The sequence below is a fragment of the Littorina saxatilis genome, linkage group LG12 (genome assembly GCF_037325665.1).
Source record: "Littorina saxatilis isolate snail1 linkage group LG12, US_GU_Lsax_2.0, whole genome shotgun sequence".
Taxonomy (NCBI): Eukaryota; Metazoa; Mollusca; class Gastropoda; order Littorinimorpha; family Littorinidae; genus Littorina; species Littorina saxatilis.
The window spans coordinates 4,345,810-4,362,822 of record NC_090256.1 but is presented as its reverse complement, the minus strand read 5'-3'; the positions used below and the strand labels follow the sequence as shown (position 1 = coordinate 4,362,822).

The 17,013-nt window shown below is 40.2% G+C and overlaps 1 protein-coding gene across 1 annotated transcript in view; it reads right to left on the bottom strand.

The window, feature by feature from the left end:
* Window positions 1–134: 134 nt before the first annotated feature.
* LOC138981100 (vesicular glutamate transporter 1-like) overlaps window positions 135–17,013 on the bottom strand; it is a 46,446-nt gene continuing 29,567 nt past the window's right edge. Inside the window, exons 8-11 of the mRNA XM_070353934.1 lie at window positions 8,699–8,828; window positions 5,852–5,962; window positions 2,140–2,267; window positions 135–1,032 (exon numbers count right to left, since the gene is read on the bottom strand). Coding sequence (XP_070210035.1) covers window positions 619–1,032; window positions 2,140–2,267; window positions 5,852–5,962; window positions 8,699–8,828 — 783 coding nt within the window. The 3' untranslated portion in view covers window positions 135–618. The remainder of the gene's footprint in view (window positions 1,033–2,139; window positions 2,268–5,851; window positions 5,963–8,698; window positions 8,829–17,013) is intronic.

Below are 17,013 nucleotides of genomic sequence, written 5' to 3'. Positions count from 1 at the left end.
GTCAATGTCATTTTCTTCATCTGTACTTCCATGTGATGCCAAGATGGGTTGAATTACTCTTAACGCCACAGTAGGCAGGGCCGTGACATGCTCCGGGAAATCTCACACAAACTATCTAACAATAACAATAACAATAACAATGACAACACTTAATTGTCCATTAATATATTACATAAAAATGGAGATCTGTGACACACCCTGCCTGGCTGTAAACAATTATAACGAACATTCCATAAGATACAACCATTTTTTTTAACAACATGATCAAGACATTTTCACGAAAAAAGTGAATAACACATTCTTATTGGTAATATCACGCTTAACCTCGGTAACATGTAGCATTTTTGCGAAAAGCACACATAACGTTTATCAGGAATTGCTATGCAAGGGCCAATGACATGTCTTGGATGTGATCGTGCAACGTACAGGCGAACCCCCCATTCAATACTCCTCGTTTAAAAACCTTCCCCAATCTATAGAACCCTAGTTTTTTCAGATACCTCCATTCTAAGACTCACTCATTTTAAAACCCAATGATGGAAGTCTCAACAGGTCCCATTGTATCAAGACACACGCGTGTCCTGTCATCTTCAGCTTGGTATCAGTGGCAACCCATGCTCACTGACCCAGCAGGCTGAGGTGCTGGCCGGGGTGTGACGGGGGTGGGGAGGTGGTTGGGACGCTGTTGGTATGGGCAGAGCCGGTGGCACCGTAGCACACCCTGACACTGTCCGTGAAGGCATCAACATCCCCTGCTCCAAGACTCTCCGTCAGCAAAGCCGTCTCCTCGCTCTCCACCGAGATTCTCCGGGTCACGGTGTCGGGGCGGCAGTAGCCCCGCAGTCTACCGACACAGCGGGATTTCCCACTCTGTGCGTTGCTCTTGCTGACCCCGTTTGTGATAGGTGGTGTGGTGCACGTGCCTTTAGCCCAAGGTTGTCGGCGCGCGTCGGCAAAGACATCGAAGACGATCATGATGGCCAGGTGAATGCAGCCTGCTATTAGGAACAGCCTCTGCCACGACTCAATCGTCTGGAAAAAGAAAAAGACGACAATGTCAGTCTTTTTAAGAATGAAGGCAGGCCACTGAGTTGCTCATCTGCATGGGGAGGCTCAATTCGGCTACTCTCTGCACAGATATGTGTTCTCAGGGGGGAAAAAACGTCTCAGAAAAAAGGGATAACGACAATGAGATCTCAAAAACAAAGAGACGATTACAAGCGCTCCTGATATAGACGGAACAGTAAGTGAGAGTTATGAGGGCCCCAAAGGGTTTAAAATCGTGATCGTGATTGGCGTTTTTTGACCTTTCTGTGACCGTGATTGCCGAAATTTCCATTTCTGTGATCGTGATGGGACTTTGCCCGTGATCCGTGATGACAAAATAATCAAGTCTCGTGATCGTGATCGTCATTTGTGTTCGTGATCGTGATGGGCATTATGGCAAAGCATTTTATTTTCAACGTACATTTTTCACTCTATGATCCTCTATTCGTCAAGGTGTTTGTGATCGTGAAAACAAAAATCAAGGTAACTGTGATCGTAGAACCACATTCCAGGCATGGAAAGGTACACATCGGCTACAGTTTGTCAAGATGCATTTACAGAGAGAGAGAAGAAAAAAACAAAGATGAAAGGGGGATAAGAGGATGTGTGTGTGTGTAGGGGGGGGGGTGCATATACACAATTTAGAAAATAGTTACCAGTAATGTATTATTGTGATCAAGGTAGTAAAATAACAGAGGCAGACAACACTCAAAACCTGTGACAACACTCTCAGTGCATCCCTTTGGGTAGTCATACTGATGATGACGATGACGATGATGATGATGATAACAATAACAATAACAATAACAGCACTTTATTGTCCATTAAAATATTACATAAACATGGAAATTTTTCTTCGGCACACCCTGCCTGCCTGTAAACGATTATAACAACAATTGTATAGGACGACACACATAAAACATAAAACATAAAAGGGATACAATCAAATATGATATTGCACTATGTAAATTTACCCTCTCATATCACAGGAGTTGGGTTTCACAGCCGAGTAATCACATTTCAAATATTTACCACACACCTTCACATGATAAGGATGAGGATGTTGACGGTGACGACAGAGAGTACACGTACCTTGGCAGTACCAGTCATGGTGGAGGCCAGTACAGTGCTAATGATGGCGCCAGCAGAACCAAGCTGCGACAGCCCGGTGATCACTCCAGCGTACTGAGGGGCAATGTCCACCGCCAGAGGAATGTAGCCTGGACGTTTTTGACAAAGGAACCAATCATAGATGCTTCCGTCGAATCGTCTTAATACAGCACGGAAAGAAAAATGCAATTGAAAAGAATGAAGAGAAATGAGCACGTTGTTTGGACAGTATGAACACAAAAAAAATAGTGGACGTTTATTATTGACAAAATGAAACCATCATAGATGCCTTCATCTAATCGTCTTATTAGAGCGCGAAAAGACAAATGCAAATGAAAATAATGAAGAAAAACGAGGACGTTTGTTCGCAAAAGATAGCCAATTTTTAAAGGCAATACTCTCGTGAGGTGTTGTCTTCTGTTATTGATTCTAAATCATGGGACGTTAGCAGTGTAAATATCTGTTCGGGATTTTGTCCTGAAGACACCACACTGTTTATAAATGATAAAACAGAACAGTTTTTTTATTTTTTTATTACAGGAACAACACTTCATTTATTTAACTGAAATCCTGTGCTCTTTCGTCAGAATTTTTGGAAACTACAATAGCTTGTATTTGAAGTTATATGTACCAGCACCAAATATGTTTGAGTCTGTGTGTGTGTGTGTGTGTGTGTGTGTGTGTGTGTGTGTGTGTGTGTGTGTGTGTTTGTGCGTGCGTGCGTGCGTACATGCGTGCGTGCGTGTGTCTGTGTGTGACTCTCTCTCTCTCTCTCTCTCTCTCTCTCTCTCTCTCTCTCTCTCTCTCTCTCTCTCTCTCTCTCTCTCTCTCTCTCTCCCTCTCTCTCTCTCTCTTAAATCAAGATTCATGTACAATAAAGGCGTTATGATGTATAAACTCATAAGAGCGCCTGCACCTCTTTCTTCTCAATTAATGTCTCACAATTTGAGAGACCCAACAAAAAAATGTATGCTCCCCTGCCTCGTATCGATCTTTTTAAGTCTAGCCTACTCTTTTCGGGAACTAATCTTTAGAATTCACTTCCAAGCGGTCTCAGACATTCCGTCAATGCCAAGACTTTTAAAGCCTGATATTTGTCATTCCGTATTCATGGCACATTTCGTTTTCACTTAGCTTGGACATGTTTATATTTATGATGCCTTGTTTTTACCTTTCACACGTTTCAGTAGATAAATGTACACCATTGTTTTCATGACAAGACTTATGTAAAGATGCTACATTGTTATTACATGTACTTGCAACGTAGTTGTTCCTTTGATTCCTCAGTTCACGGATTTTTTGTTCCCTCGACGTTTTACGTGGTTTTTTGACTCACATGCGAAGCAAAAGTGAGTCTATGTACTCACCCGAGTCGTCCGTCCGTCCGTCCGTCCGGACGTCCGTCCGTCCGTCCGTCCGGACGTCCGTCCGTCCGTCCGTCCGGAAAACTTTAACGTTGGATATTTCTTGGACACTATTCAGTCTATCAGTACCAAATTTGGCAAGATGGTGTATGATGACAAGGCCCCAAAAAACATACATAGCATCTTGACCTTGCTTCAAGGTCAAGGTCACAGGAGCTCTTCAAAGTTGGATTGTATACATATTTTGAAGTGACCTTGACCCTGAACTATGGAAGATAACTGTTTCAAACTTAAAAATTATGTGGAGCACATGTTATGCTTTCATCATGAGACACATTTGGTCACATATGATCAAGGTCAAGGTCACCGGACGTCCGTCCGTCCGGAAAACTTTAACGTTGGATATTTCTTGGACACTATTCAGTCTATCAGTACCAAATTTGGCAAGATGGTGTATGATGACAAGGCCCCAAAAAACATACATAGCATCTTGACCTTGCTTCAAGGTCAAGGTCACAGGAGCTCTTCAAAGTTGGATTGTATACATATTTTGAAGTGACCTTGACCCTGAACCGCTATGGAAGATAACTTTCAAACTTAAAAATTATGTGGGGCACATGTTATGCTTTCATCATGAGACACATTTGGTCACATATGATCAAGGTCAAGGTCACTTTGACCCTTATGAAATGTGACCAAAATAAGGTAGTGAACCACTAAAAGTGACCATATCTCATGGTAGAAAGAGCCAATAAGCACCATTGTACTTCCTATGTCTTGAATTAACAGCTTTGTGTTGCATGACCTTGGATGACCTTGACCTTGGGTCAAGGTCACATGTATTTTGGTAGGAAAAATGTGTAAAGCAGTTCTTAGTGTATGATGTCATTGCTAGGTTTAGTTATTTGACCTTGACCCTGAAGGTCAAGGTCATGTAAAGGTCAAGGTCAAGCATGTGAGTCGTATGGGCTTTGCCCTTCTTGTTTTTGTTTTGCTTGAAACTGTTTTCATTATGCCCTTGTATGTATATTTGTGTTTGTTTGTTTGTTTTGTTGGTGAGTTCTTTGTTTGTTTGTTTGTTTTTTATACTTCTTTGATTGATATTCTAACTGGTTTTTTAACGTATTATCATAAGATTAGTCCTTCTCATGGGCGAGGGCTCGATGTCAAAACAAATCGCGTAAGGCGAAATTACTACATTTAGTCAAGCTGTGGAACTCACAGAATGAAACTGAACGCACTGCATTTTTTCACAATGACCGTAGTCCGCCGCTTGTGCATAACGGAGTGAAACTGACCAGCCTGTTCAGCGCGGTAGTGGTTTCGTTGTGCTGTATGGCACGCTTTTCTGTACCTCTCTTCGTTTTAACTTTCTGAGCGTGTTTTTAATCCAAACATATCATATCTATATGTTTTTTGGAATCAGGAACCGACAAGGAATAAGATGAAATTGTTTTTAAATCGATTTCGGAAATTTAATTTTGATCATAATTTTTATATTTTTAATTTTCAGAGCTTGTTTTTAATCCAAATATAACATATCTATATGTTTTTGGAATCAGGAAATGATGTAAAATGAGATGAACGTACATTTGGATCGTTTTATATATAAAAAAAAATGTATTACAATTTTCAGATTTTTAATGACCAAAGTCATTAATTAATTTTTAAGCCACCAAGCTGAAATGCAATACCGAAGTCCGGCCTTCGTCGAAGATTGCTTTACAAAAATGTCAATCAATTTGATTGAAAAATGAGGGTGTGACAGTGCCGCCTCAACTTTTACAAAAAGCCGGATATGACGTCATCAAAAGTATTTATCGAAAAAAAGAAAAGAAACGTCCGGGGATATCATTTCCAGGAACTCTGTCAAATTTAATAAAGATCGGTCCGGTAGTTTGGTCTGAATCGCTCTACACATACACACGCACAGACACACACACACACACGCACAGACACAGACACAGACACACACACACACACACACACACACACACACACACACACACACACACACACACATACACCACGATCTCGTCTCGATTCCCCCTCCCTCTCTCTCTCTCTCTCTCTCTCTCTCTCTCTCTCTCTCTCTCTCTCTCTCTCTCTCTCTCTCTCTCTCTCTCTTAAACTTGAAATAATTCTCTCCAAGCCAAGTCGTTACGAGACTGACATTGTTTTAGAAATTACACCTTCACAGAACTGTTTAAAAAACAAACTAAACATGTGAAATATTAGCCGCCCCCCCTCCCGAAAAAAAAGGTAGGCCTATAAATTAAAGTTACACCTCAAGCGAACAGCCTCTTTAACATGACCAGTAGCTTAATTACCTGCTGTGGCCACTCCGCCAATAGAGACTCCGAGGCTGAGGAGAAGGAAGGCCGTTGTCCATTCTCGTGTGAAGAAGAGTCCAACCAGACAAAGGCCTTCAATCAGCGTGCCTGTGACACGTTATGTTCACATAAATTAGGTATCGAGAATGTAGAAATAATCATTCTTCCATTGTCTAGTCGCCGGCGAAGAGGAGGCCACGTGGGTATTGAAGTAGACGGAGAAATGAAGACGCCAAGCAATTTATTCTCCTTGACGGCAAGTAATCATCAGAACAGATTTAAGTATCAGCAGGAAAACGTGACGTGACTGCTGATCACGCGCTGTGTGTATCGTACTTTTAAATAATTATATACCTTGTTCGTTCCGTGTTGCTATTGCTTGTTGTTGCCCTTTGTGTTTGTTTGTTCGTATTCCTGATGCATGAAGCTTTCATAAGCGAATATTCGTATTGTATTGTGCTATCCTGGTGTCGGTGAGAACACAATTCTTTGTTCATCTCACCTCAGTCACTTTGTTGTTTACATTTTAATTATCATGTTTAGGGGAGGGTGGGGCAGGTAGGGTCAGGGGCAGGTTGGGTCACCTTGAATAACTCTCACAATTGAAAAGATATTCCCGTTTCGTTTCCGATCTATGTTTTTGAATGTCCCAGTGCGTCCCTATCGCCAATTTGTTTGAATGGTAGTGATGTGCAAGTATGGATCCGGTGGTTTCACCATGAAATTTGACAGTAAGTGACTTTTTTGACTCTCATACTTTTTGTTCTATACGTGGATTAACAGGGTGCTCATGGATGATATCTTTAGTATACACACCTGATTCATTTTAGAAGTGAATTGTGCTGTTTAAATTCGTATTTAAATTGAATCGAAACGTAACAGACCGATTTCTTTGTGCACCCTGTGCGGGGCAGGTAGGGTATGGGCAGGTTGGGTCAGTGACTCGACCTGCCCCGTCATTACCCAACCTGCCCCTTCTTTACATATAGAGAACAGGGGCGGATCAGTTGCTTTGTAAGGGGGGGGGGCACTTTGAATCGAAAGTGAATGTGATGGGCGCGAAGCGCCCGAATTTGCTAGGGGGGTCCGGGGGCATGCCCCCCCGGAAAAAAATTTTTGCCCAAAGAAGCAAAATGGTGCCATCTGGTGCCATTTGAACTTAGAAATGGTCATAGAATCAGCATAGAAAAACCTTTTTTTTTCTTCTTCTTTTTTTTTTTTTTTTTTTTTCGGTGGGGGGGGGGCACGTGCCCCCTGTGCCCCCCCCCCCCTCGTCCGCCCCTGGAGAATACTACATGGCTTGCTGTGTCGTACCAGATTTACACGAGTTTTTTTAATTTAATATTGAACTGCGAGCGAAAGCCATGTAGTATTCTGTTTATCCTACATATTTTACTTACGTGTATTTAACTGAAAATGTCCTGCAGTCGAGGCATTGTAAAAGCTGGTTGGCCTTGAGACCTGGGTCAATGATCGGTACTTGCAATCTGAACACAGCTGCCTGTCCAGACACTGACCTTCTTACCCGGGGTCAATGACCGAGTTTTTATATGAGAGGAAAGTCTCTGAAGGATTGGTCAGCGCAGAATAAGATAAGAGAGGGGTTGAAGTGAATAGCGCAAAGAGGGGGGAGGGAGGGGGGTAGTAGCTATTTTGACTGCTGATGCAATCGCCAGCGGCTCGTGGCACTGGAGGGGTGGTGACACGGTCAAGTGAGGCGGAGAGGGGTAGCTGTCTAGCCACTGTGTCTGGCCTTGATTGGTGGTAGTCCTGAGTCCTTCTCAAAGTGGGGGGGGATGAGTGGGCAGTAGAGAAGTGACAGACGACTTTGTGCTTCAGCGAAATTTGAACCCGCACGGCGGGCGATTTCAGCAGAATTTCGAACCCGCCCGACGCGATTTGAACCCGCCGGGGGCGATCGGGCGACCGCCAATATTCAGCCCTGTAAGCAGTGGAAAAACAGGTCCCTGCCAGACTTGCTTGACATGACCTCATTTACATGATATACACACGTGTGATTTGAACGATTATTATCTCACGAGTGTCTCTCTCACGTATGTAGGATAAATTTGTTATTGCATGAAATATGAATCATAGGTGAATTTGTTTGTATGTACGCGCGCGATTGTGTGTTGATGGGTGCGTGTATTTCATGTGTATGAGTTATAAATATTGTTTGTGTTACAGAATGACAGGTTTTGTTTATTGCAACAGCAACGGCACCATTTGTATTCAACCCTGACCTCTTATTTCAGTTATGTTTTTAATAACAACACGCACAGACATGCGAAGTTATGTTATTTTCCATTGATGTTTTTTAATATTATTTTTTGCTTCGTGTTTGTTTTTGGTAAGTTGTTACTATTGGCAATTTTCTTGTTCTTCTTTGTTTGGTTGGTTGTTTTCATATCTCAATTATATACACGGGTTAATTGTGGTATCGTTCAGCTAGTCAATTTATTAATTTACCTTTATTTTGGCAGGATAATAGCTGTTTTTCTCAAGTTGACCCAACCTTCCCCACAGGGGTACCCAACCTGCCCCGTGGTGGGGCAGGTTGGGTATTTTTGGTGACCTTTTTATTTATCGTTTATCTCTCATGATTAGAACGATTTATTTTCGAATGTTGAATTATTGTATTGCAAAAGGATTAAAGTTTTCTTAAAAAGTTGTTTGAAATGTTTTCACTGGTTAATCTTTGAATGAGAGTGAAAAAGGATTTTTTGACCCTACCTGCCCCACCCTCCCCTACTTGAGATCTGATATATGTGGGTTTGGGGGGAATGGTATGTTTGATGCACAATAGCGTGTCAGTTTAAAACTTAAAAATAAACGAAGCATTACCTGTGGTAAAGGCGAGTTTTCGTGTCCAGGTGATGGGGACCCCGCATCGCAGTAAGCGATCTGAAATGATTCCTCCCAGCAAACAGGTAACACTCAGCCCTATATGGGGTACCGTTGCCAGCAGACCAATCTGGTAAACATCAAGGATGAGATTGGTTATAACATGATTACAATGAAGACTGGGGATGACAGACCAATCTGGTAAACATCAAGGATGAGATTGGTTATAACATGATTACAATGAAGACTGAGGATGACAGACCAATCTGGTAAACATCAAGGATGAGATTGGTTATAACATGATTACAATGAAGACTGGGGATGACAGACCAATCTGGTAAACATCCAGGATGAGATTGGTTATAACATGATTACAATGAAGACTGGGGATGACAGACCAATCTGGTAAACATCAAGGATGAGATTGGTTATAACATGATTACAATGAAGACTGGGGATGACAGACCAATCTGGTAAACATCAAGGATGAGATTGGTTATAACATGATTACAATGAAGACTGGGGATGACAGACCAATCTGGTAAACATCAAGGATGAGATTGGTTATAACATGATTACAATGAAGACTGAGGATGACAGACCAATCTGGTAAACATCAAGGATGAGATTGGTTATAACATGATTACAATGAAGACTGGGGATGACAGACCAATCTGGTAAACATCAAGGATGAGATTGGTTATAACATGATTACAATGAAGACTGGGGATGACAGACCAATCTGGTAAACATCAAGGATGAGATTGGTTATAACATGATTACAATGAAGACCGAGGATGACAGACCAATCTGGTAAACATCAAGGATGAGATTGGTTATAACATGATTACAATGAAGACTGGGGATGACAGACCAATCTGGTAAACATCAAGGATGAGATTGGTTATAACATGATTACAATGAAGACCGAGGATGACAGACCAATCTGGTAAACATCAAGGATGAGATTGGTTATAACATGATTACAATGAAGACTGGGGATGACAGACCAATCTGGTAAACATCAAGGATGAGATTGGTTATAACATGATTACAATGAAGACTGGGGATGACAGACCAATCTGGTAAACATCAAGGATGAGATTGGTTATAACATGATTACAATGAAGACTGGGGATGACAGACCAATCTGGTAAACATCAAGGATGAGATTGGTTATAACATGATTACAATGAAGACCGAGGATGACAGACCAATCTGGTAAACATCAAGGATGAGATTGGTTATAACATGATTACAATGAAGACTGGGGATGACAGACCAATCTGGTAAACATCAAGGATGAGATTGGTTATAACATGATTACAATGAAGACTGAGGATGACAGACCAATCTGGTAAACATCAAGGATGAGATTGGTTATAACATGATTACAATGAAGACTGGGGATGACAGACCAATCTGGTAAACATCAAGGATGAGATTGGTTATAACATGATTACAATGAAGACTGGGGATGACAGACCAATCTGGTAAACATCAAGGATGAGATTGGTTATAACATGATTACAATGAAGACTGGGGATGACAGACCAATCTGGTAAACATCAAGGATGAGATTGGTTATAACATGATTACAATGAAGACTGGGGATGACAGACCAATCTGGTAAACATCAAGGATGAGATTGGTTATAACATGATTACAATGAAGACTGAGGATGACAGACCAATCTGGTAAACATCAAGGATGAGATTGGTTATAACATGATTACAATGAAGACTGGGGATGACAGACCAATCTGGTAAACATCAAGGATGAGATTGGTTATAACATGATTACAATGAAGACTGAGGATGACAGACCAATCTGGTAAACATCAAGGATGAGATTGGTTATAACATGATTACAATGAAGACTGGGGATGACAGACCAATCTGGTAAACATCAAGGATGAGATTGGTTATAACATGATTACAATGAAGACCGAGGATGACAGACCAATCTGGTAAACATCAAGGATGAGATTGGTTATAACATGATTACAATGAAGACTGAGGATGACAGACCAATCTGGTAAACATCAAGGATGAGATTGGTTATAACATGATTACAATGAAGACTGAGGATGACAGACCAATCTGGTAAACATCAAGGATGAGATTGGTTATAACATGATTACAATGAAGACTGGGGATGACAGACCAATCTGGTAAACATCAAGGATGAGATTGGTTATAACATGATTACAATGAAGACTGGGGATGACAGAGCGATCTGGTAAACATCAAGGATGAGATTGGTTATAACATGATTACAATGAAGACTGGGGATGACAGAGCGATCTGGTAAACATCAAGGATGAGATTGGTTATAACATGATTACAATGAAGACTGGGGATGACAGACCAATCTGGTAAACATCAAGGATGAGATTGGTTATAACATGATTACAATGAAGACTGGGGATGACAGACCAATCTGGTAAACATCAAGGATGAGATTGGTTATAACATGATTACGATGAAGACTGAGGATGACAGAGCGATCTGGTAAACATCAAGGATGAGATTGGTTATAACATGATTACAATGAAGACTGGGGATGACAGACCAATCTGGTAAACATCAAGGATGAGATTGGTTATAACATGATTACAATGAAGACTGGGGATGACAGACCAATCTGGTAAACATCAAGGATGAGATTGGTTATAACATGATTACAATGAAGACTGGGGATGACAGACCAATCTGGTAAACATCAAGGATGAGATTGGTTATAACATGATTACAATGAAGACTGGGGATGACAGACCAATCTGGTAAACATCAAGGATGAGATTGGTTATAACATGATTACAATGAAGACTGGGGATGACAGACCAATCTGGTAAACATCAAGGATGAGATTGGTTATAACATGATTACAATGAAGACCGAGGATGACAGACCAATCTGGTAAACATCAAGGATGAGATTGGTTATAACATGATTACAATGAAGACTGAGGATGACAGACCAATCTGGTAAACATCAAGGATGAGATTGGTTATAACATGATTACAATGAAGACTGAGGATGACAGACCAATCTGGTAAACATCAAGGATGAGATTGGTTATAACATGATTACAATGAAGACCGAGGATGACAGACCAATCTGGCAAACATCAAGGATGAGATTGGTTATAACATGATTACGATGAAGACTGGGGATGACAGACCAATCTGGTAAACATCAAGGATGAGATTGGTTATAACATGATTACAATGAAGACTGAGGATGACAGACCAATCTGGTAAACATCAAGGATGAGATTGGTTATAACATGATTACAATGAAGACTGGGGATGACAGACCAATCTGGTAAACATCAAGGATGAGATTGGTTATAACATGATTACAATGAAGACTGAGGATGACAGACCAATCTGGTAAACATCAAGGATGAGATTGGTTATAACATGATTACAATGAAGACTGGGGATGACAGACCAATCTGGTAAACATCAAGGATGAGATTGGTTATAACATGATTACAATGAAGACTGGGGATGACAGACCGATCTGGTAAACATCAAGGATGAGATTGGTTATAACATGATTACAATGAAGACTGAGGATGACAGACCAATCTGGTAAACATCAAGGATGAGATTGGTTATAACATGATTACAATGAAGACTGGGGATGACAGACCAATCTGGTAAACATCAAGGATGAGATTGGTTATAACATGATTACAATGAAGACTGAGGATGACAGAGCGATCTGGTAAACATCAAGGATGAGATTGGTTATAACATGATTACAATGAAGACTGGGGATGACAGACCAATCTGGTAAACATCAAGGATGAGATTGGTTATAACATGATTACAATGAAGACCGAGGATGACAGACCAATCTGGTAAACATCAAGGATGAGATTGGTTATAACATGATTACAATGAAGACTGAGGATGACAGAGCGATCTGGTAAACATCAAGGATGAGATTGGTTATAACATGATTACAATGAAGACTGGGGATGACAGACCAATCTGGTAAACATCAAGGATGAGATTGGTTATAACATGATTACAATGAAGACTGGGGATGACAGACCAATCTGGTAAACATCAAGGATGAGATTGGTTATAACATGATTACAATGAAGACTGGGGATGACAGACCAATCTGGTAAACATCAAGGATGAGATTGGTTATAACATGATTACAATGAAGACTGAGGATGACAGACCAATCTGGTAAACATCAAGGATGAGATTGGTTATAACATGATTACAATGAAGACTGGGGATGACAGACCAATCTGGTAAACATCAAGGATGAGATTGGTTATAACATGATTACAATGAAGACTGAGGATGACAGACCAATCTGGTAAACATCAAGGATGAGATTGGTTATAACATGATTACAATGAAGACTGGGGATGACAGACCAATCTGGTAAACATCAAGGATGAGATTGGTTATAACATGATTACAATGAAGACTGGGGATGACAGACCAATCTGGTAAACATCAAGGATGAGATTGGTTATAACATGATTACAATGAAGACTGGGGATGACAGACCAATCTGGTAAACATCAAGGATGAGATTGGTTATAACATGATTACAATGAAGACTGGGGATGACAGACCAATCTGGTAAACATCAAGGATGAGATTGGTTATAACATGATTACAATGAAGACTGAGGATGACAGACCAATCTGGTAAACATCAAGGATGAGATTGGTTATAACATGATTACAATGAAGACTGGGGATGACAGACCAATCTGGTAAACATCAAGGATGAGATTGGTTATAACATGATTACAATGAAGACTGAGGATGACAGACCAATCTGGTAAACATCAAGGATGAGATTGGTTATAACATGATTACAATGAAGACTGGGGATGACAGACCAATCTGGTAAACATCAAGGATGAGATTGGTTATAACATGATTACAATGAAGACCGAGGATGACAGACCAATCTGGTAAACATCAAGGATGAGATTGGTTATAACATGATTACAATGAAGACTGAGGATGACAGACCAATCTGGTAAACATCAAGGATGAGATTGGTTATAACATGATTACAATGAAGACTGAGGATGACAGACCAATCTGGTAAACATCAAGGATGAGATTGGTTATAACATGATTACAATGAAGACTGGGGATGACAGACCAATCTGGTAAACATCAAGGATGAGATTGGTTATAACATGATTACAATGAAGACTGGGGATGACAGAGCGATCTGGTAAACATCAAGGATGAGATTGGTTATAACATGATTACAATGAAGACTGGGGATGACAGAGCGATCTGGTAAACATCAAGGATGAGATTGGTTATAACATGATTACAATGAAGACTGGGGATGACAGACCAATCTGGTAAACATCAAGGATGAGATTGGTTATAACATGATTACAATGAAGACTGGGGATGACAGACCAATCTGGTAAACATCAAGGATGAGATTGGTTATAACATGATTACGATGAAGACTGAGGATGACAGAGCGATCTGGTAAACATCAAGGATGAGATTGGTTATAACATGATTACAATGAAGACTGGGGATGACAGACCAATCTGGTAAACATCAAGGATGAGATTGGTTATAACATGATTACAATGAAGACTGGGGATGACAGACCAATCTGGTAAACATCAAGGATGAGATTGGTTATAACATGATTACAATGAAGACTGGGGATGACAGACCAATCTGGTAAACATCAAGGATGAGATTGGTTATAACATGATTACAATGAAGACTGGGGATGACAGACCAATCTGGTAAACATCAAGGATGAGATTGGTTATAACATGATTACAATGAAGACTGGGGATGACAGACCAATCTGGTAAACATCAAGGATGAGATTGGTTATAACATGATTACGATGAAGACCGAGGATGACAGACCAATCTGGTAAACATCAAGGATGAGATTGGTTATAACATGATTACAATGAAGACTGAGGATGACAGACCAATCTGGTAAACATCAAGGATGAGATTGGTTATAACATGATTACAATGAAGACTGAGGATGACAGACCAATCTGGTAAACATCAAGGATGAGATTGGTTATAACATGATTACAATGAAGACCGAGGATGACAGACCAATCTGGCAAACATCAAGGATGAGATTGGTTATAACATGATTACGATGAAGACTGGGGATGACAGACCAATCTGGTAAACATCAAGGATGAGATTGGTTATAACATGATTACAATGAAGACTGAGGATGACAGACCAATCTGGTAAACATCAAGGATGAGATTGGTTATAACATGATTACAATGAAGACTGGGGATGACAGACCAATCTGGTAAACATCAAGGATGAGATTGGTTATAACATGATTACAATGAAGACTGAGGATGACAGACCAATCTGGTAAACATCAAGGATGAGATTGGTTATAACATGATTACAATGAAGACTGGGGATGACAGACCAATCTGGTAAACATCAAGGATGAGATTGGTTATAACATGATTACAATGAAGACTGGGGATGACAGACCGATCTGGTAAACATCAAGGATGAGATTGGTTATAACATGATTACAATGAAGACTGAGGATGACAGACCAATCTGGTAAACATCAAGGATGAGATTGGTTATAACATGATTACAATGAAGACTGGGGATGACAGACCAATCTGGTAAACATCAAGGATGAGATTGGTTATAACATGATTACAATGAAGACTGAGGATGACAGAGCGATCTGGTAAACATCAAGGATGAGATTGGTTATAACATGATTACAATGAAGACTGGGGATGACAGACCAATCTGGTAAACATCAAGGATGAGATTGGTTATAACATGATTACAATGAAGACCGAGGATGACAGACCAATCTGGTAAACATCAAGGATGAGATTGGTTATAACATGATTACAATGAAGACTGAGGATGACAGAGCGATCTGGTAAACATCAAGGATGAGATTGGTTATAACATGATTACAATGAAGACTGGGGATGACAGACCAATCTGGTAAACATCAAGGATGAGATTGGTTATAACATGATTACAATGAAGACTGGGGATGACAGACCAATCTGGTAAACATCAAGGATGAGATTGGTTATAACATGATTACAATGAAGACTGGGGATGACAGACCAATCTGGTAAACATCAAGGATGAGATTGGTTATAACATGATTACAATGAAGACTGAGGATGACAGAGCGATCTGGTAAACATCAAGGATGAGATTGGTTATAACATGATTACAATGAAGACTGGGGATGACAGAGCGATCTGGTAAACATCAAGGATGAGATTGGTTATAACATGATTACAATGAAGACTGAGGATGACAGACCAATCTGGTAAACACCAAGGATGAGATTGGTTATAACATGATTACAATGAAGACCGAGGATGACAGACCAATCTGGTAAACATCAAGGATGAGATTGGTTATAACATGATTACAATGAAGACTGGGGATGACAGACCAATCTGGTAAACATCAAGGATGAGATTGGTTATAACATGATTACGATGAAGACTGGGGATGACAGACCAATCTGGTAAACATCAAGGATGAGATTGGTTATAACATGATTACAATGAAGACTGGGGATGACAGAGCGATCTGGTAAACATCAAGGATGAGATTGGTTATAACATGATTACAATGAAGACTGAGGATGACAGACCAATCTGGTAAACATCAAGGATGAGATTGGTTATAACATGATTACAATGAAGACTGAGGATGACAGACCAATCTGGTAAACATCAAGGATGAGATTGGTTATAACATGATTACAATGAAGACTGAGGATGACAGACCAATCTGGTAAACATCAAGGATGAGATTGGTTATAACATGATTACAATGAAGACTGGGGATGACAGACCAATCTGGTAAACATCAAGGATGAGATTGGTTATAACATGATTACAATGAAGACTGAGGATGACAGACCGATCTGGTAAACATCCAGGATGAGATTGGTTATAACATGATTACAATGAAGACTGAGGATGACAGACCAATCTGGTAAACATCAAGGATGAGATTGGTTATAACATGATTACAATGAAGACTGGGGATGACAGACCAATCTGGTAAACATCAAGGATGAGATTGGTTATAACATGATTACAATGAAGACTGAGGATGACAGACCAATCTGGTAAACATCAAGGATGAGATTGGTTATAACATGATTACAATGAAGACTGGGGATGACAGACCAATCTGGTAAACATCAAGGATGAGATTGGTTATAACATGATTACAATGAAGACTGGGGATGACAGAGCGATCTGGTAAACATCAAGGATGAGATTG